General features: G+C 37.2%; 1 protein-coding gene across 5 annotated transcripts in view; it reads right to left on the reverse strand.

Moving 5' to 3' along the window:
- GABPB1 (GA binding protein transcription factor subunit beta 1) overlaps positions 1-21,428 on the reverse strand; it is a 67,169-nt gene that overhangs the window by 27,143 nt on the left and 18,598 nt on the right. For all 5 annotated transcript variants that reach the window (XM_059057912.2, XM_059057911.2, XM_059057910.2 and 2 more), the window contains exon 2: positions 1,660-1,767. In XM_059057912.2, coding sequence (XP_058913895.1) covers positions 1,660-1,767 — 108 coding nt within the window. The remainder of the gene's footprint in view (positions 1-1,659; positions 1,768-21,428) is intronic.

The following is a 21,428-nucleotide window of genomic DNA, read 5'->3' on the forward strand; positions in this document are numbered from 1 at the left end:
CAGTTCAGAGTTTTGCAGAATACATAAGTATTTCTGAATTAAGGCCACAAATGTGTGCAAAGGATGGCTTTTGACTCCAAATTCTCATCAACAAAAATTTTCCTCTCTCCATTTGGTACCTTAGTTCAAGCCAGTTCATTTGCCTTGCAGCACCCTAACAACAGGGGCAGGGGCAGGATCAGGTAGGAGGAGGGAGGGGGTATTTCTGGTTTACCCTTACAACAAAGGTACATCTCTTTAGGATTCCAGTATTATGGGAAAAGGATCTCTAGGAGACTTCCCTCTATGAGCAGTCTCCGGTCTTTATCTTAAGTAACCTATGCCGGGGAGATAGAAAACCAACTGGCAAATTTACTGAGTTAGCAAATGTTCTAAGGGTGAAATTTCTCTGGGTTATGGCCTTGCTTAGTTTTTCAGGTTGATAATCCCTTACTTTCTTTCTAACTCATCAGTGCCCTTAAGATATTTTTTTAAATATACTCAATCAAAAAATCTTTATCTTTTAAAGAAAGATGCTGAAATCTATGGATGAAACAAAATGGTTCCTGAAATTTACTTTAAAATAATACTAAACAAAGAAAGTTGGGTCTTCCCTGGTGGCGCAGTGGTTAACAATCTGCCTGCCAATGCAGGGGACACGGGTTCGTGCCCTGGCCCGGAAAGATCCCACATGCCGCGGATCAGCTGAGCCCGTGAGCCATGGCCGCTGAGCCTGCGCGTCCGGAGTCTGTGCTCCGCAACGGGAGAGGCCACAACAGTGAGAGACCCACGTACAGGGAAAACAACAACAACAACAACAAAGAAAGTAAATAGGGTTATAGAGAAAAAAAGATTCATTTGATTTGATAATTTTTGAAGGGTATACAGGGGTTGATTTATGTTTGAAATTTTCCATAATAAAACGAATTGTTTTGAATGAAAAGTTTAAAAGAACATGGAACCAGTAAGCTAAAAACAACAAAATCAAAACTCTGGAATTTTTAGTTGTTACCAGTGGGAGAGTTAATCCAGATTCCTAACACTCCATATTCCCAAGAATATCCCTTTTGATTTACCTGCAGAATAAAATAGAGTTATGGTTTCTGTCTTCTTCACAATTGCCTTCTGTAATTACTGAGAACTCCTTCCCATTCCTTTCTTCCTTCTGGGTGATGTTTGCAATAGTTTTACAAGTATCAATTGAAATGCAAACATTTTTCCTTTTTTAGAATCAATTATAACATTAACACCAAATTTGTTTTTTCTGAATTATAAATTCTACCTGTGCTATTTATAAGGCCTTTAAATTAAATCCCAAGCAGCTACATTTTACATTCATCCTACATTACTGAACTCTGTAATTTAAAGAAAAACCCATGTGTGGACAGAATATTTGGATAAGGTGGTCTAATATTAAAAAATTATATGAACCATTCTCTTTAAAAGCAAGCTATAATTCTAAAATTGCAAACAAATTTGCAAAAATATTAAATTTTCACCACTTATAAACACAATACTGACTAAACTTTTAACTGGAAAAACTCAAAAATGAGAGGAAGAAGAAGAAGGAGAAGAAGGAGGAGGAGGAGGGGGAAGACAAGGGGGAGAAGGAGGAGGAGGGGGAGGAGGAGGAGAAAACAAAAAACAAAAAAACCCCACAACATTAAAATCATTCTTTACCCAGTCTGTAGTAAAAGGAGCTCCATTAGCCATCAAAATACGAACTTCATCATCTTGACCTGCTCGAGCCGCTTCTAAAAGCTTCTTTCCCAAATCTACCAGGGACATCTAAACAAAACAAAGATGAATTTAACATCTCTATTTATACATTATGACATAACTTTTTTCCCTTCTATCTTTACTAATAAGTCAGTTCTCAATTAGACCTTCAAAAGGTTGTGATAGAGTTCCTCTGAAACTACAGATCACACAAGAGCAATTTTTATTTGAATTTTGGGAACAGATTTTTCTTTCTTATCAAATTTTAGCTAGGATAATAAAATTAATTTGAATTCTCCAAACATAGCTGGTAAAAAACAGAAGAGGTAAGTGGCAAAGAAAGCTTGTCTAGAATTTAAAACTAGCAACAAACTGTTTTCACTGGAGGAGTTGCAGCAATAAAGTTTTCTCACAAATGTAAATAGAAATAAGGTAAATATATTATCATCTTTAAGTGGTACAAAATTTAAAATAAATCTACCATAACTTTTTTTAGCAACAGTGAATGTGCTCAGAATCTGAAAATAAGTATTTTCAACCCTGTACAGGCAATGTGCATGTAAGTTCTTTCAGAAAAAGGCACAATTCAGGGCTTCCCTGGTGGTGCAGTGGTTAAGAATCCACCTGCCAACGCAGGGGACGTGGGTTCGAGCCCTGGTCCAGGAAGACCCCATGTGCCCCAGAGCAACTAAGCCCATGCACCACAACTACTGAGCCTGTGCTCTAGAGCCCGCAAGCCACAACTACTGAGCCTGCATGCTACAACTATTGAAGCCTGCGCGCCAAGAGCCCATGCTCCACAACAAGAGAAGCCACTGCAATGAGAAGCCCATGCACCGCAATGAAGATCCAATGCAGCCAAATAAATAAATAAAATTAATTTATTTTAAAAAAAGAAAGGGCACAATTCACATTCAATGATAATAGTGAAAAGAGAGTCTAACAGTATTATCAATAGAGTATGTGTCTCACTAAGAACCTATAAAGTAAGTATGCCCCACATCCTGAATCCTGAATACAAAATATCTGAAAATGTCACAGCCTAGGATGGGTGTGTGTGTGTGTATGTGTGTGCGTGTGTGTGTATGTGTGTTTGTGTCATCTTGAATAAGAAATATTGATATATGTGTTAGGGAAAGATCATGTCAGGAGTATATAGGGAAAGAAAGATTTGAAAGTATCAGAAATGCTCAAATTCAAAAGATGACACTTCTAAAAGAAGAAAGTTCCCAAATCCAGAAAGACTATTCAATGATATTATATGTATCTGGAGGAAAGGCAAACAGGTAGAATTTGAAGGTTGTGGGGATGGGAAGATATGGAACCCCTGAAATTTACACAAGAAAAAATGTGCCTGGGGTATGAATTTGTCTCAAAAAGTGACTACTCTTTGAGTTGAGGAGAAATAAATTATAAGAGAGGAATGTCAGGAGATTAGTATATCCCAATCTGGTATGAACAGGAATTACTCAAGAAAGAGGGGAAAGGAGCATGTGTGTGAGAAGAATGTTGAGAGAGCTTGGAAAGGTTATTATACCGGAAAGGAACAGAATGCATCACATAATTAGAGGTGTTAGGAAATCTAAAAGCGTTGATTAAAGGTTGAATAAAAAATGTCCCCAAAAGAACACAAGTTTGTGCTTAAATTATTGTATTTTTTAGTAGATTCCATAACACAGAAATAACCAAACATAAAAAGAGTGACCAGGAGCAGATGTTAATACTGGGAGCTCACACAATGATAAGGTGAGATGTACATGCCCAAAACAGGCATTTGACATCAGACAGGAAAGAATTTTTTATAGTTGTTCTCTTTGTAAAAATAGAAATAATTCATAATATATCCTATGGTGAAGAATAAGAAAAATAACCACATACACTTGTGGGTTTTATGTGGGGGGTCTTTTATGCCTTTTTGTGACATTCACAACATTTTCACCCTTGAATGTCTGATTTCCTTTCCTTTTTCCTGCCATTCTCTCATTCATACGTTGGTGGAGTCACTGGAACCCAAAATACTCCTTAATCCCACTAAAAGCACTAAAATCAAGAGATTACTGTTCTTTAATGAAGAATTTTTCTTAGGGAATATGTACCAGCTGGATATAAATCAATAGCATATTCAATAGGCAAAGAATCTGAAATAATAATGTCCTACTAAAGGCAGAATAAGTTAAAAAAAAAACTGATCTCTCTTCTACAGAAATACAGTAAAATCTAAACTGGCCATACTAACAAAGACAGTGTTCTATAGTCTGGATGAACAAAATTTAATATTAACCTGGTTTCACAATGAAGTAAGTCTTTCCCCCAAATACACATTTTAAAATGTCTTACACAGCAATATAAAATCAATCTGCATTCATTCAGCATACATACTGCCAGATGGTTTAAGTATCTGGATATCTTTTATGAAGTGGTGGTTTAGGGCTTTTCCTCATTCTTTAGAAATTGGATTGTCTGCCTTTTTCTTAACGAATGATTTGTAAGCATTCTTTTTTTTTTTTTTTTTTTTCCCGGTACGCAGGCCTCTCACTGTTGTGGCCTCTCCCATTGCAGAGCACAGGCTGCGGACGCGCAGGCTCAGCGGCCATGGATCACGGGCCCAGTCGTTCCGCGGCATGTGGGATCTTCTCGGACCGGGGCACGCACTCGTGTCCCCTGCATCGGCAGGCAGACTCTCAACCACTGTGCCACCAGGGAAGCCCTATAAGCATTCTTATATACATTCTGGATATGAGTGCTTCGTCAAATATAATATTTATTATAAATATCTCCTTCCAGAAACCTGATTTCTTGACTCCACATCCCATGCTCTTTCCTCGATATCACATACTATCTTGTACAAGTAGATAACTGTCATCTTATAAAAATACAAATAAAATAATCAAACTAAAATCAAAGATAGCACAAAAATGAATGTAAGAAACACTGAAATATTATTTTAAATGTTTGATTCGAAAAGAGAGGAAAAAAAAAACCACCACCAAGCACCCAACAGATCAATAGTCAAAGGGCAGACCATACACTTTCTATAAGAGAAAACAGAAATAATTCACAAGAGTAAATATGTTTAGTATCACTGATGCTCAAAAAATGTGAAGTAAATAATTTTTAAAGTCAATTTGCAATATTTAACAGAAGTTATAAAAAAATGTAACTTTTGTTAAATATTAGCCTTATCCTAATGACCTAATAAATGACCCTAGTTCTGAAGACCTATCCTAAAGGAAAAATGAAAAAGATACTGAAACGGATCAAAAATATGTATGTGTGTATGTTTTTATAATGTGAACAAACTAAAGGTAGGAAAATAAATTGTGGAACCTAACAGAATAAGATGCAGTAATCTAAAATATTTTTGAAATTATATAATAATATTAAAAAGTTATGCCATGTCGAGTGAAACGATACAACACAAAACTAATTTTTGAATGTCAAAATATGCATATACAGAACAAAATACTGAAAATATTAACAGCTGTTAGGGTGGTATGATTATGGGAAAATTTGCCTCCATTTCACAAAGTTTCTGTAATATCTTCCAAATTTAAACAATGGGTATTTTTTAAGGGACAAATTGTGTGACTGTTAACTAAGTAAACGCTGACATTAAAGAAAGTTATATACTACTGACTTACTAAACAGAAAGAGTGGAAAAAATAAAGAATATGGTGGCTACTAGGGACCTAAAATAGCTAACATATTGATCTGCTTATAAGAACTGCAACAAAACAATGATGCATTTGAACAAATCAACTTCTTACATAATTCTGCAATTTTCTTAACTATTTAAAACACCATATTTAAGGACCTAGGATGCTTAAGTTACTGTGGTTTTGAAATTCCATGAGCAATACAGGTGTGTAGATTAATGTAGCTAGATACTTTTAAATTGGTGGTTCTCAATGGTAGCAGCACTGCCCCCTAGAGTATCCTTTGGATTTATATAGAGGCATTTTAGGGATTACTGGGAGGAGGGATGGGATGAATACTTTACCAGCAATTAAAGAGCTCTGCAACTTGGAAATTCCTCATTTCACTGGTTTTTACTCGTAGTAAAACTTTGACTAGAATCAAATTCTACTTTAAAAAAAAAAGGGCAAGTGCCAGAGATACTAGAGGTCCAGCAATGCAAGAAACAATCCAGTATGGCAAAGAACTGTCACGTCTTGTTGACTTTCAAAGGTCCCACTGAATATATCTAAGATTAGAACTTAACTAATACGTAAAAAAAATGAATTTTCCCACATTATTAATGCACCTCAAATTTTCTAGACTGCAACAATGCATCTTTTTATTCAGAACTTTACTAAGAGTTTTTCACCATTTTGGAAAATCATGTCACCAATGCCAATGCCACTTGGTTATCTGAATCACCAATATATATTATAATCAGCTTTCACAGCTATCACATTCACAGTGATTCATAGTCATTCTATGTACAGGTGCAAGCATTTGACTACCTCTTGTTTCATCTAGTATAGTCTGCTCCAGTACTTACATATTGAAATACACATTTTATTATAAATTGCTTTCCTTCTACTTCTCCTTTACATTAAAATTAGGGCATCATAATGATTTTTTGAAATTATGCAGATGGATAATATTAACTATGATTTTCATTTCAAGTTAGTAAAATGGGCAATACAAAATATTTATTATAAAAGAGAGCAATAGATGTAATAATATTGAAAATCAATGGAAGAAAATACATGTGAGATCAAGTAAGACCAAAATCAAAGACGTTCTAATTTTCTTGTCAAGAAATTTAGTGAAAGGTAAGATGACAAAAATACCAAAATGTAGCAATTTCACTCCTGATTCTCACTGGACAGGAACATGCACATCATACTAGAATAATTCTGACCCTTAGAGGAACTCAATTGAGTTAGGACAACAAAATTGCCAAGAGGGGGCTTCCCTGGTGGCGCAGTGGTTGAGAATCCGCTTGCCGGTTCAGGGGACACAGGTTCGTGCCCCGGTCCGGAAAGATCCCACATGCCGCAGAGCGGCTAGGCCCGTGAGCCATGGCCGCTGAGCCTGAGCGTCCGGAGCCTGTGCTCCGCAACGGGAGAGGCCACAACAGTGAGAGGCCCGCGTACCGCAAAAAAAAAAAAAAAAAAAAAAAAAAAAAAAATTGACCAAGGGGACCACAGTTCCATGTTGAGCCCTCAGTTTTCTTAGTTCGTTACCTCTATATTAAATCCTCAGAGATAAAGTGTTGGATTTCATAAGATTAGATAAAGACTTAGCAGAAAAGGTTGCTTTTTTGGTGTGGCAAATAACTTTTCCAAAAGCGTATGGAGAAGCCTAATTAAATTCAATAAATTTTAATGAATATTTAAAATACTTACTGAAAATATATTGTGTGTATGGTACTGAATGCCATTTAGTTTAATACTCCATTCTTCTTGAGAAGAAAACCAAAAAACTCCCACTAATAAATTCCACTTTGAATTTCTTTACTACTTCTAAAAAAGCTTATCATATAACCTGATATAAACCATTTTTAACTCCAATTAAAATGTATTTTAATAAGATCTATAGGGGAACTTCAAACTGTCTTAAAAACTTGCTACTTTTGCTCAAAAGTACATGCTGAGAGGGCCATCTAGTGGTAACCGGAATTACTACCAATAATTACATTTGTAAAGTTTAAAGTCTATTTTGTTTTGATTTTCTATAATTCATAGTTCGAAGAGCTATTGTGAGAATTATAAAATCTATTGGACATGAAAACTCTAAGACTACAAAGTACTAGTTCTATTCGAATTGTTATTAGCACTCAAAAAAAATATGAATAAAAACACTTAGAAAATGTAAGTCTACTATAACATACTTAATGATAAACTTTGTCTCACTAAAAATTTTAAAATAGGACTTCCCTGGTGGCACAGTGGTTAAGAATCTGCCTGCCAACGCAGGGGACACGGGTTCAGTCCCTGGTCCAGGAAGACCCGACATGCCGCAGAGCAACTAAGCGCATGTGCCACAACTACTGAGCCTGCGTTCTACAGCCCACAAGCCACAACTACCAAGCCTGCGCGCCACAACTACTGAGCCCACGCACCACAACTACTGAAGCCCGCATGCTCTAGAGCCCCACATGCCGCAACTACTGAGCCCACATGCTGCAACAACTGAAGCCCTTGCACCCTAGAGCCCACGCACCGCAACAAGAGAAGTCACTGCAATGAGAAGCCCACATACCACAACAAAGAGTAGCCCCCACTCACTGCAACTAGAGAAAGCCCATGCGCAGCAATGAAGACCCAACATAGCTCCCCCCAAAAAAAGTTAGAATAAAATTTGCAATATCACCCCTATGCTCAATGAGTACAATTATAAATCCAATAAAACTCTTCTATTTGCAACAAGAAATTTAGCACTGTGTATGCATCTAAGTTTTTTATTTTTTATATAATTTTTTAAAAATTATTTATTTATTTATTCTTGACTACATTGGGTCTTTGTTGCTGCATGCGGGCTTTCTCTGGCTGCAGCGAGTGGGGGGCTACTCTTCATTGTGGTGCACGGGCTTCTCGTTGTGGTGGCTTCTCTTGTTGCAGAGTACGGGCTCTAGGCGCATGGGCTTCAGTAGTTGTGGCACGTGGGCTCAGTAGTTGTGGCTTGTGGGCTCTAGAGCGCAGGCTCAGTAGTTGTGGCACACGGGCTTAGTTGCTCCGCAGCACGTGGGATCTTCCCGGACCAGGGCTCAAAGCCGTGCCCCCTGCATTGGCAGGCGGATTCTTAACCACTGAGCCACCAGGGAAGCCCTGCATCTAAAGTTTTTTTAAATGTTCATACTCTTTCACCTAGTAATTCCACTCATATAAATCATAAGAAAACTATTTGAAATATAAATATATTAACAGCAATGTTATTTAAAATAGGGAAAAACTGAAATGCCCTACTACAAACAATAGTTAAATTAAGATAGATCATAATGGAATGTTGTAGTCTTTTATTTATATTTTTTACTTTTTATTATGGACAATTTTGAGCATATATAAAAATACACAACAGTATAATGAAACTCCACATAGCCACCACCTAGCTTAAATATAGATTATGCCCAGCCCATTTCCCACCCACACTCACAACCTTGTAATAGGGGAGAACAAATCTGACTCCACATTGGATGTTTCTTTTACTTTAACCTTTGTATTCTATTGCTTTTGCTACAAGTTAAGAATGTTGTCTATAGCCTGAAATGTACAGGATAGCCCATCCTCAAGGCTCTGACCTTTAAAGGTATAACACTTTTCCATTCACACAGAGATATAAAATTGCAGAACAGATAATAGCATCTGTCTTATTGGAGGTTTACTGGGTGCATCATGACCTGACCTACCTGGACAGATGCAAGAACAAAGGATTCCGACACCAAGTTTGCAACAACCAACCACGCCCCCTCCCCTTTTAGTATAAAAGAAGCCTGAATTCTAACTAGGGTAAGACGGTTCTTTGGGTCACTAGTCCACCATCATCTCAGTCTGCTGGCTTTCTGAATATCACTGTTCCTTGTCCCAACAACTAGTCTCTCAATTTACTGCCCTGTTGTGTGGTGAGCAGTACAAGCTTGGACTCAGTAGCAACATCGTATCATTTTTTTTTTTTTTAATTTTTGGCTACACTGGGTCTTTGCTGCTGCGCGGGCTTTCTCCAGTTGCAGTGAGCGGGGGCTACTCTTCATTGCCGTGCACAGGCTTCTCATTGCAGTGGCTTCTCTTGTTGCGGAGCACGGGTTCTAGGCGTGCGGGTTTCAGTAGTTGTGTCTCACGGGCTCTAGAGCGCAGGCTTAGTAGTTGTGGTGCATGGGCTCAGTTGCTCCACAGCATGTGGGATCTTCCCGGACCAGGACTCAAACCCGTATCCCTGCACTGGCAGGTGGATTCTTAACCACTGCGCCACCAAGGAGGTCCCCATATCATTTTATCTGTAAATATTTCAGTGTGTCTGTCCAAAAGATAAAGGTATCTTTTAAACATAATAATGTCATTACAAAGAATATGTTAATAGTATAAGAATCAGCACTCTAATTTGAATATATCATGATCTTAACTATGTAAAAAATGCATAGAAAAATACCTAGAAACAATATACCATGATAATGAAAATTACGGATTTTTTTCTCTTTCTTTCTAGTCTTCCCTATTTCTAAAGTTTTCCATAATGTGCAGATATTGCTCATGTAATTAAAAATAAACTTTTAGGCCCTTCTCACCTTCTGAGATGGCCCACACCCTGTCTGTAGAGTGTGTTTCTAAATAAATCCCCTTCAGGACTTCCTGAAGAGTAGTCCCTGCTCACCACAACTGGAGAAAGCCTGCGCACAGCAATGAAGACCCAATGCAGCCCCCAAGCTAATTAATTAATTAATTTCAAAATAAATAAATAAATCCACTCCTATCAAATAAACTTTTATTTAAAAGTTTTTCATCAAAATTAGATTACATATAAGCCTTTTTAATTAGATGCTGAAAAAACATTAATGGTAAAAAGATGTAAAATGGGACTCCAAGTAAAATTAAGCGTATTATTAACCATGTGTCTAACTATATGTATGAAGATATTCTTGGGCATCAGATTTTACATTCTCATAAGAAAACAACTTCAGTAATAATAAAAGTAGTGACTGGCATCTTGCTAAGTCTTAATCTGCATCTAACCAAGACAGTTATTGACTCCATTTTGCAAAAGAGGCAAGCAAAAAGTAAAAATTACCAAAGAGGACTGGTTTTGGTCAAAAGATAAGATGCATATTATGACCTCCTTTCAATGTAGAAAACATTGGGAATCTGCTGGGATGTAAAATAGCATGTCCTCCAAGGATTTAAGCTTAGTCTCTCCCTGTGTAATTCCTCTGAAGGGAAAAATCATCATATGAACTCCAATATATTTGGATTTTTCTCCCATTCCCATTTTGTCTAGTGGAATTTTTCCTGTTTTTTAACCTTAAAAATAAAACGATGTTTTCAAATATAGCTTAAAAAAAATGATCTCTCATTTACTTTTTTTCAGAAAACCACTAGAAGATATGCTGTACCAAAGCCAGGAGTAAACAAGAAAGAAGAATTAAGGGCTTCAGGAAACAAGGGATCCAATATAAACAGAGTGGAAGAAGACCCCACAGATGATGGTAAAGAGAGACCCCAACATCCTGCAGACTTGGAAAGCAAATCCAGGCTGGAGCCAGAGGACAGAGTTTCCAAGGGAGGAGGTTCCCAAGGAAAATACATGCTTGTAAATCTCCTAAGAGTAAAACTTTTCTCTTTTTTGAGGTGGGTTAATCATGGATATAAGAAATCTCAGCAAAAGAAAAAGACTAGACAATTTCTTTTTCAGAGGGAGAAATAACTATACAAGAAAGGAACTGTAATCCCAATATATACATATATGACAGGGGCTAGCAAAGAATAATAGTTCTAGGGCTGTAGTAACCAGTGAAAACTAATCCAAGCAAAATTTTTGGTGTAATTCTATTGAGAGGATAAGGAGGGCAAGGAAAATATGCATAGAGATTGTTTGGTTTAAAAGAACTAAAACTTCATCTTCATAAGTAGGAAGTCAAAGATATCTAATATAGAAAAATCAAGAAATAGCATACCCTTGTGATTTAGAAATATGAAGGGAAGTACTAGAGGAAAAAAAAAAACTAAAACATAAGATAGATGCCTCTGGGAAAGAGGGTTCTGGAATGGACAGGGATGACACAGGGACTGCAGGTTTTTTTACCATAAGCCTTGTATTTTTTACTTTTTCAACTATGGACATGTACACTTTCATAAAAATAAAATTACAATAATGTGTTCACTGTATACAAGAAATGTATAGTTCAAAAGCAAAGTCATCCCCACACCTTGTGTTTTTACTCCTCAGAAGTAACCACTATTTAAATGTTTAGTGTGTATCCTTCCTGATCTCTTTTATGCATGTTGAAACACACATACACACAATGCCTACTTCTTTCTAAACAAACAAACCAAAAAAAACACAAAAAGGGAACATATTACATTGTTTTGCAGCTTGCTTTTTTTCACTTACCAGGGATTCCCTTTTTTATCAGTGACATCTTTGTCAGTATACACAGACCTAAACATCCTTTTTACTGGCTGCACAATATTACAGGAGTGTGGTAGGTAGGCTGAATAATGCCTCCCACCCCCAGACATCTAGATCCTAATTCCCAGAATCTGTGAATATGTTCATTTACTCAGCAAAAGGGACTCTTCAGATGTGATTAACTTAAGGATCTTGAGATAGGAAGAGTATCCTGGATTGTCCAGGTGATCCTAATGTAATCACAAAGGTCTTCTTCACAAGAGGGAAGCAGGAAGTTCAGAGCCTGAGAGAAGGAAGCACAGATGAAAGAAAGGGAGATCTGAAGATGCTACAGACGCTAACCTTGAAGACAGAGAGGGGGGTCACCAGTCAAGAAATGTAGGCGGTTTACAAACTAGAAAAGGAAAGAAAATGGATAGTCCCCTAGAGCCCCCAGCAGGAACACAGCCCTGCTGAAATCTTAATTTTAGGTCTCCTGACCTCCAGAACTGTAAAGTAATATGTTTGCATTGTTTTAAGGCACTAAGTTTGTGGTGATTTGTTACAGCAAATAGGAAACTATTACACTATAGACAGAGGAAACAAATACATGGAGTATGAGTCCATTAATTATTCAATCCCATTTTATATTTTCATTTTTACAAATAGTGCTGCAACACTACATACATAAAACATGCACTTGTGTTTGCATTTTTATATAAATTATTCTGAAAAGCTTAGTTGCTAGTTTTAAATCACATTTTAATTGTAACAGACAGTGTCAAATTATCCACCAGAAGATTATACCAATTTACCCTCCCACTATCAGTGTACAAGAGTGACTGTTTCTCCATAAGGTTCCCCACTCCCCTAAGAACTTGATCCTGGGTCAAGATCTCCTAAAGTCAAGGCAAAGGATCCAGTGAAATCATATTCACAAAGCTGATGAAAAAACTTCCTTCCATAATAACTTTCTTCAGGAATCACGACCTGACGAAATTTCACTACTACACCAGGAGAGCAAGACTTAAGTACAAGACACAACTCTTTACCATCTTTAAAACCTCTATTAAAAGGACATTCTTTGCCCCCAGCTGGGAATCAGGGAGAAAATGTCCTGCTTGGATTCTCCCATGACATTTTTCACCCACTTTACCAGTGAAAGCCTGCTCAAAACCCTGTGTGTTCTCAATTGATCCACCAACTCACCAATTATTAAATAACAATAATTCCTGACATTTATAAAACAGTCTAGGAATTTTACACATATTAACTTATTCAATCTCACATAATATAAAGTAGGAATTATTATCATCATGATTTTACAGATGAGGAAACCAAGGCACAGAAGGTTACACTGCCCAAGGTCAGCCTGCTAGTGGGGATCTGAACCAAGGCAATCTGGCTCCAGAGTGCAGACTCATAGTCACTATGCTCTACCCCTGGTCTGAACCTCCTAGTAACCATAGGCCAGATGTCCCCACTGAATGCAGGCACTACCAGTGCTACTCCGCGGCCTAAACACTATCTCTACCCACCTAATTTTATTTCACATTGAACACAGAGGGAAAACAACAAAACTCGCCACCAAATTATACTCTGATTTGCATTGGGCACCAAATTGTTCATGTTTATATGTCTTATCTAAATTCCAAAATGCCTGGAGGCTAGGATGGTAGCTAATGTGTCTTTCCACAGGATTCCTTTTCTTTTCCCCTTAAGTATTGGCAGTTCCTCAGTGCTTCATTTTTCAGCCCTTTTTTCCTTTCTCTACATTCTCTCCTCTAGCAGATTTTATGTTTCTTAGCCACGGTTACCTGATAACTTCCAACTCTATCTTCACTCCAAGCCTCTCTCCAGAGCACTAGACCCAAGTATTCACCTGCATAGACACCTCCACTTGTACATCCCAAGGCACTTCAAAATTCAAATTGTCCAAGTATTGGCTTGTTCCCTAGGGTCAGAAACTTTGGAGTCATTTTTGACTCCTCCTCCTTCCACAACCCCCTCAATTCCAAACAATCATCAAGACCTGCCACTTTTACTCCCTAAGTCTCAAATCCTCTACGTCTTTCCACTGATACAGAGTAGGCCTTCAATAAATATTTGTTGACTGGATTTTCTCCTCTGCCACAATCCTTGCCCATGCTTCCAACCTTTCTCTCATAGAGCACATCTAAACTAGTGTCTATGCCTCAGTCTTGCCTTCCTCTAATTTATTCTCCACTCTGTTGCCAAACTTCTTAATCATTCTTAAAGAGAAATCATGTCCCTCCTCAGTTAACTCAGATAAAGTCAAACTCTTTGCCATGAGATTCAAGGCCTTTCACATTTGGCATCTGCTGCTGTTGCCACCCACTCACACTGAATTCTATACTCCAGACAATATGTTGCACTAGGCTCTTTTTCTCATCTTTGGGCATTTATACACAACATTCCCTCTGCCAAAAACAGTGTTCTTCTCTCCATACCCACTTTGCCATATTTATTCCTACTTGTTTTTCAGAGTTCAGTTTATCTCCTCGGAGAAGCCTTTCCTGATGGCCCCTAAATTAACTCAATTATCTTTTCTGTGTGTTCTTCTAGCATCCTAAGTTTATCTCTATCATGGCATTTATCAAACCACATTAAACGTGCCCATTTACTTGGCTACAACTTGTCACTGCACCTGGGCTATGGTGCCTGGTAAATGCTCAGTAAGTATTCTTTCACTGAATAAATAAACAATGTTTGAGCACTGTAGAAACTGCAGAAATACTTGGGATAATCGATAAAGTCACAACATTTGACTTTTTAAACATAAATTAGGCTGAGAGCTTCACAAATTCTAGAAAATAGCAGAATCAATAGAATGCTCAATGAATTCCTATCAACCTTGTACGAAATTCCTCATAACTGAATGAGGCTGGGACTTGCCTGGATATTCTCCTTTTACTGGCAGTGACTCAAATTGACAGATTTGATCCAAAATAATCTGAGGTCAATTCTATGTTTGCTGAGTCAAAGGAGAAAATTGTGAACATAATCAGTAAGTATGGATAATGGCTTTGTCTGGGACCCTCAGAATCACTCTTGGACCTGCCAAGTTAGTAATCTGGACAGCAAGCCAGAACTTGTCTAATAATCAGCAACAGGAGAGTGAAGCAAGATCAGCTCAGGGCCACTCTCAATGACAGTGGATCAAATCAGTACCAAACTGAGTTCAAAGGTTTCAACTCAGTATGTTCTAGAACTGAACCATACAATACAGCAGCCACTAGCCATAGGAGGCTACTGAACATTGAAATGTGGTTAGTCCAAATGTAAAATATCTCAATAATTTTTATACTGATTACATGTTGAAATATTTTGGATATATGGGGTTAAATAAAATATATTAAAATTAATTTCACCTGTTTTTATTTTAAAATAAATTTTACTTTATTAAAATTTATTTTAAATAAATTTTTGTGGCTACAAAAAGCTTTAAATTAAACATGTGGCTCACATTATATTTCTATTGGACAGAGCTGTTCTAGAATCACTAGTCAAAAATTCTTAACAGGCACCTACCTTAGAATTTGCAAAAAGTTGCAACATTTTAAAGTAAGATATGGGGCAGGGGTATGCTGTGGGGAATGAGAGAAATAAGTAAGGGACATTAAGATGCACAAACTTCTAGTTACAAAATAAATGAGTTATGGGTATGAAATAGACAGTGGGGAATACAGTCAATAATAATGTAATATCTTTGTATGGTGAAAGATGGTAACTTGACTTATTGTAGTGATCATTTTTAATGTATAGAAATATCAAATCATTATGTTGTGCACCAACAAACTACCACAGTGTTGTAGGTCAATTATACTTCAAAAACAAACTCATAGAAAAAGAGATCAGATCTGTGGTCACCAGAGGCAGGGGGTGGGGGAAGGGGGAACTGGATGAAGGCAGTCAGAAGGTACAAACTTCCAGTTAAAAGGTAAATAAGTACTAGGGATGTAATGTACATGACATTAATGTTGTACAACATTCATGTTGTACAATATTAATGTAATGTACAATACTATATTAACATGGCTTAATATAATTAACAGGGCTATATGTTATATATCAATATAAAAGGGTTATTTTGAATTTTTGAATCTTATTTTATTTTTTCATACAGCAGGTTCTTATTAGTTATCCATTTTATACAGATCAGTGTATACATGTCAATCCCAATCTCCCATTTCATTATACCACCACCACCCACTCCCCTACTTTCCCCCCTTGGTGTCCATATGTTTGTTCTCTACAACTGTGTCTCTATTTCTGCCCTGCAAACTGGTTCGTGTGTACCATTTTTCTAGGTTCCACATATATGCGTTAATATACGATATTTGTTTTTCTCTTTCTGACTTATTTCACTCTGTATGACTGACTCTAGGTCCATCCAGGTCTCTATAAATGACCCAATTTCCTTCATTTTTATGGCTAAGTAATATTCCACTGTATATATGTACCACATCTTCTTTATCCATTCATCAACCGATGGGCATTTAGGTTGCTTCCATGACCTGGCTATTGTAAATAGTGCTGCAATGAAAATTGGGGTGCATGTGTCTTTTTCAGTTATGGTTTTCTCTGGCTATATGCCCATTAGTGGGATTGCTGGATCATATGGTAATTCTATTTTTAGTTTTTTAAGGAACCTCTATACTGTTCTCCATAGTGGCTGTATCAATTTACATTCCCACCAACAGTGCAAGAGGGTTCCCTTTTCTCCACACCCTCTCCAGCATTTGTTGTTTGTAGATTTTCTGATGAAGCCCATTCTAACTGGTGTGAGGTGATACCTCATTGTAGTTTTGATTTGCATTTCTCTTATAATTAGTGATGTTGAGCAGCTTTTCAGGTGCTTCTTGGCCATCTGTTTGTCTTCTTTGGAGAAATGTCTATTTACGTCTCTGCCCATTTTTTGATTGGGTTGTTTGTTTTTTTAATATTGAGCTGCATGAGCTGTTTATTTATTTTGAAGATTAATCCTTTGTCCGTTGATTCATTTGCAAATATTTTCTCCCATTCTGAGGGTTGTCTTTTATATATATATGGGGCATTCTTTTAGAAAAACTGCATCTGATGAATTTTCCCTGTTATGATACTGGATAGACTTTCCCTCTAAAAACTATAGGAGGGGGCTTCCCTGGTGGCGCAGTGGTTGAGAGCCCGCCTGCCGATGCAGGGGACATGGGTTCGTGCCCTGGTCCGGGAAGATCCCACATGCCGCACAGCGGCTGGGCCCGTAAGCCATGGCCGCTGAGCCTGGGCGTCTGGAGCCTGTGCTCCGCAACGGGAGGGGCCACAGCTGTGAGAGGCCCACGTACTGCAAAAACAAAAATTAAAAAAAAAAAATTAAAAAATAAATAAATAAAAACTATAGGAGGATATAGCCTTTGCCCTTGTAAGACTTCACAAACTGATTTGGAGATGAAGGCATCCATAGATTCTACTAAATTCTCTTCATCTTTGCAACCCACTGTCCCTTTACCACATTCAACTACTAGTCTCTTTTAAATCACATGTATTCACCCCAGGAAGAGACTGAGGCTTGAAAGGATTATGAGCAGAGAATGACGATAAGGCTAGAATTCTATTAGACCTGGACCATTAGATGGTTTTGAATTAATCAGGAAAGCATACCTTACCTGTTTACTACAAAGTGAAACCAACAAACTGATAGATGTTGTAAGTCACAAGAGTGAACCATCAATATCCTGCCCAACAAGAATGCATACACTTTGATCTTTTCTCTCCAAAATTTCTCTCATAGTCATCCCTTCCTCGTCACTACCTCTAGTCTTACACACTCACTGCCTCATATTTTAAACATCACAGTAGCCTCTTAGCTGACCTAACTCTAGTTTCTCCATCCTGCTGCCAGGCAATCCCCCTAAAGTACAATTTCATTCAATTTAAACATCTCTATATGAGTCTCTACATAGTACCTATCCTCAAAGAATTCACCATCTATTAGAGAAGACATGCCATTTCATGGTCCTTTTGTCTAAAATTCTCATCAGTACAATCATTTTGAAGAACAATTCATTGATATCTAGTAACGTTGAAGAAGCATCTACCCTTTGATCCACAGATTCCACTGCTAGGAAGCTAGCCTATTTCCTTGTGTACTCTACAATATGCATACAAGGAGAGGAACATGTATAAGAACGTCTATAGTAACATTATTTGTAATAGAAAAAAAGAAAGTACAAGCAACTTAAGTGTCCATCAACAAAAAAACATTTTTAAAGTTTTTATTATAAAAATTTTCAAATATAGAAAAGTATATGTATATGCATATATGTGTATATATGTGTGTATGTACACAAACACACATATCCATATGCCTATCACCCACATTCTAAATTAAAAGTTGGCCATCTTGCTTCATCCTACTCCTTTCTAAAAAAAGTACTTTACAGCTGACACAGACTGCAGTTGGTTGTTACATTGCTAAATTAGTTTTATTCTAGGTAAATTTCCCTTTCCCCCATCTACCCCACCTGTTTTTCTCCCCCATGACATTAAATGACCATTTCATCTGTATCTCACATTCTGGATTTTTCTAACTGCTTCCTCAAGGTAGTACTTAATTTCTTTCATCTTCCATATTTCTTTATAAACTGAAAGTCTTAAAAGTTTGACTAAACTCAGATTTTAAATTTTAGACAAAAATATTTCATGGATAATGCTATATACTTGATATTGAATCACATCAGGAAGCATACATTTTTTGGTTCATTTTTAGGGATGCTACAGTTAATAATTAGGTTGGTGATAGCCTGATCCTTCCACTGATCCAAAGTTTTATCGTCTTACTTTGAGACCAACCAGTACTCTGTGTAGTTGCTTTGGTTCCATGTGAATATCCAATACCCAATGAACCTTTTGCCTAATGGTTTTAGCATCCATTAATGATCCTGGCCCAAGTCAATTATTTCATAACAGGTTGTAATAAATTGTGAGTTCTAAATCTATAATTCCTTCTATATTTATTACCTGGCATTCTTCATTAACTGTAATATAGTTTCTACTAAAAGGGCAGTTCAGGGCTTCCCTGGTGGCGCAGTGGTTGAGAGTCCGCCTGCCAATGCAGGAGACACGGGTTCGTGCCCTGGTCCGGGAAGATCCCACATGCCGCGGAGCAACTAAGCCCGTGAGCCATGGCCGCTAGCCCTGCGCGTCCGGAGCCTGTGCTCCGCAACGGGAGAGGCCACAACAGTGAGAGGCCCGCGTACCACAAAAAAAATAAATAAATAAAAAAATAAAAGGGCAGTTCAAATGTTTAATTACCAATTTTCAGAGTAAAGAACAGGTATAAAGGCCATTTCCATTTGTTTTGTTTTGTTTTTTGTTTCAATAAATACTCTCCTTATTCTTTTTGATGTTCAACCTGTCCCAATTTTGGCCAACAAGAGCTTCTCTGGGTTGGCTTTTTGTTATCTTTGAAAGCTTTCTTGCTTCTGGCAAAACATGTTCCAGTTTCACTATGTATACTCCCTGCCCCAGTCCTGGAATCAGTCATTTCTTTGAGGAGTGCTGGATTCTAAGTAGAAGTATTTAAAGACCAAAATTGGAGTGAGAGCAGTACTCATATCTACCAAAGGGACACACTGTTTCTAGGTCCTTTCAATGGACAGAGATAAGAAAGAAATATGTATTTGGATAGAATTAAGAAATAAATATTTTAAATCATGAATTCATATTGATATTTATAATTCAAGTTCAACATTGTCAGGTTTTTTGCTTAACTTCTTTGATTGTACACAAGTATCTCTACTACCTCCTAATATATAAGCATAAAAACTTTTGGGGTTTATCCTATAATACCTAACAAATGCTGTCAAAATAAAAATACCAATAATTCCTGAGCATATATCCAGAGAAAACCATAATTCGAAATGATACATGCACCCCACTGTTCACTGCAACACTATTTACAATAGCCAGGACATGGAAGCAATCTAAATGTCCATCAATGGAATAATGGATAAAGATGTGGTACATATATACAATGGAATATTACTCAGCCATTAAAAAAGAATGAAATAATGCCACTTGCAGCAACATGGATAGACCTAGAGATTGTCATACTAAGTGAAATAAGTCAGACAGGGAAAGACAAATATCATATGATATCGCTTATATATGGAATCTAAAAAAAGGGTACAAATGAACTTATTTACAAAACAAAAATAGTCACAGACGTAGAAAACAAACTTATAGTTACCAGGGGGAAAGCAGGGGGCAGGGGAGGGATAAATTGGAAGATTGGGACTGACATACAAACTACTATATATAAAATAGACAACTAATAAGGACCTACTATATAGCACAGGGAACTCTTCTCAAGACTCTGTAATGACCTATATGGGAAAAGAATCTAAAAAAGAGTGGATATATGTATACGTATATTGATTAACTTTGCTGTATAGCACAAACTAATACAACATTGTAAATCAACTATACTCCAATAAAAAAAAATTTTTAATACCAATATTACAACTAGCAATAAAATGAATGAAGTTTAAGATTTCTTTGCAGTTCTTTTTGTCTTTAGCATATATACCATTTAGTGTTGAGCTCAAAAGTCACTTGAGATAGTGTTCTTCATGTACTTAAATAACTATTTTGATATATACATAGGTTCATTTGTTCAAGTTCTCAATTTTAGGAATTGTTTTTCATCTACTTTGACTTAGTGTAATTTTTGAATATGTAAAATATTTCCACATTTCAAAAGTCAAAACTAGGGGGTTTCTCTGGTGGCGCAGTGGTTGAGAGCCCGCCTCCTGATGCAGGGGACATGGGTTCGTGCCCTGGTCCAGGAAGATCGCACATGCTGCAGAGCGGCTGGGACCATGGGCCACGGCCGCTGACCCTGCTCGTCCGGAGCCTGTGCTCCGCAACGGGAGAGGCCACAGCAGTGAGAGGCCCGCGTACCGCAAAATAAAAATAAATAAATAAGTCAAAACTAAATAAAAAGGTAAACCGAGAAATCTCACTTCCATTACTGTTTCCTTCATGTCATTCCCACCCACCCCACCCCAGGGCAACAATTTTATTCTAGTTTGTCTTTTCTGTTTTTCTTTTTGCAACATAAGCAAATTAGTATATATATTCTTATTCCTCCCCCACACACACCTCTTAACACCAAAAGAGCATAGTACATACATTGTTCTGCACTTTGCTTTTTATTTTCCTCATTCTGTTTTACAGTAGCATAGTACTCAGCTATGTGAAAATACCAGTTTATTTTTAATTTAAAAAAAAAAAACCTAGCAATTATTTACTCTCCAGAAATCAAGTCAAGATTTCAACTTACAATTCAAGGTCCTATATCAACTGCTTCAACCTCACACGTTCACCTCATCCAGTTTTCTCACCTCCCACTTAATAACCCCCAACAGTCACCAGAATCTAAACAGTTTTTCCTCATCCCATACATGTCCACTTTACTCCAGACCCAGCACCTCCCCTCATGCTATTTTTCCAGTTTGGAATGGCTTCGTCCCTTTTCTCCAAATCCTAGACTCCAACCAAAACCCATTTCAAAAATTCCTCTTCCCCAGTAAGCTTTCCTTAAATGAGCTTACTCCTCAACAATCCTTCCTTTCCATTTTTTCTCAGCAATTTATGCCATAGTCCATATATTCCCCTTT

The sequence above is a fragment of the Kogia breviceps genome, chromosome 3, assembly GCF_026419965.1.
Source record: "Kogia breviceps isolate mKogBre1 chromosome 3, mKogBre1 haplotype 1, whole genome shotgun sequence".
NCBI lineage: Eukaryota > Metazoa > Chordata > Mammalia > Artiodactyla > Physeteridae > Kogia > Kogia breviceps.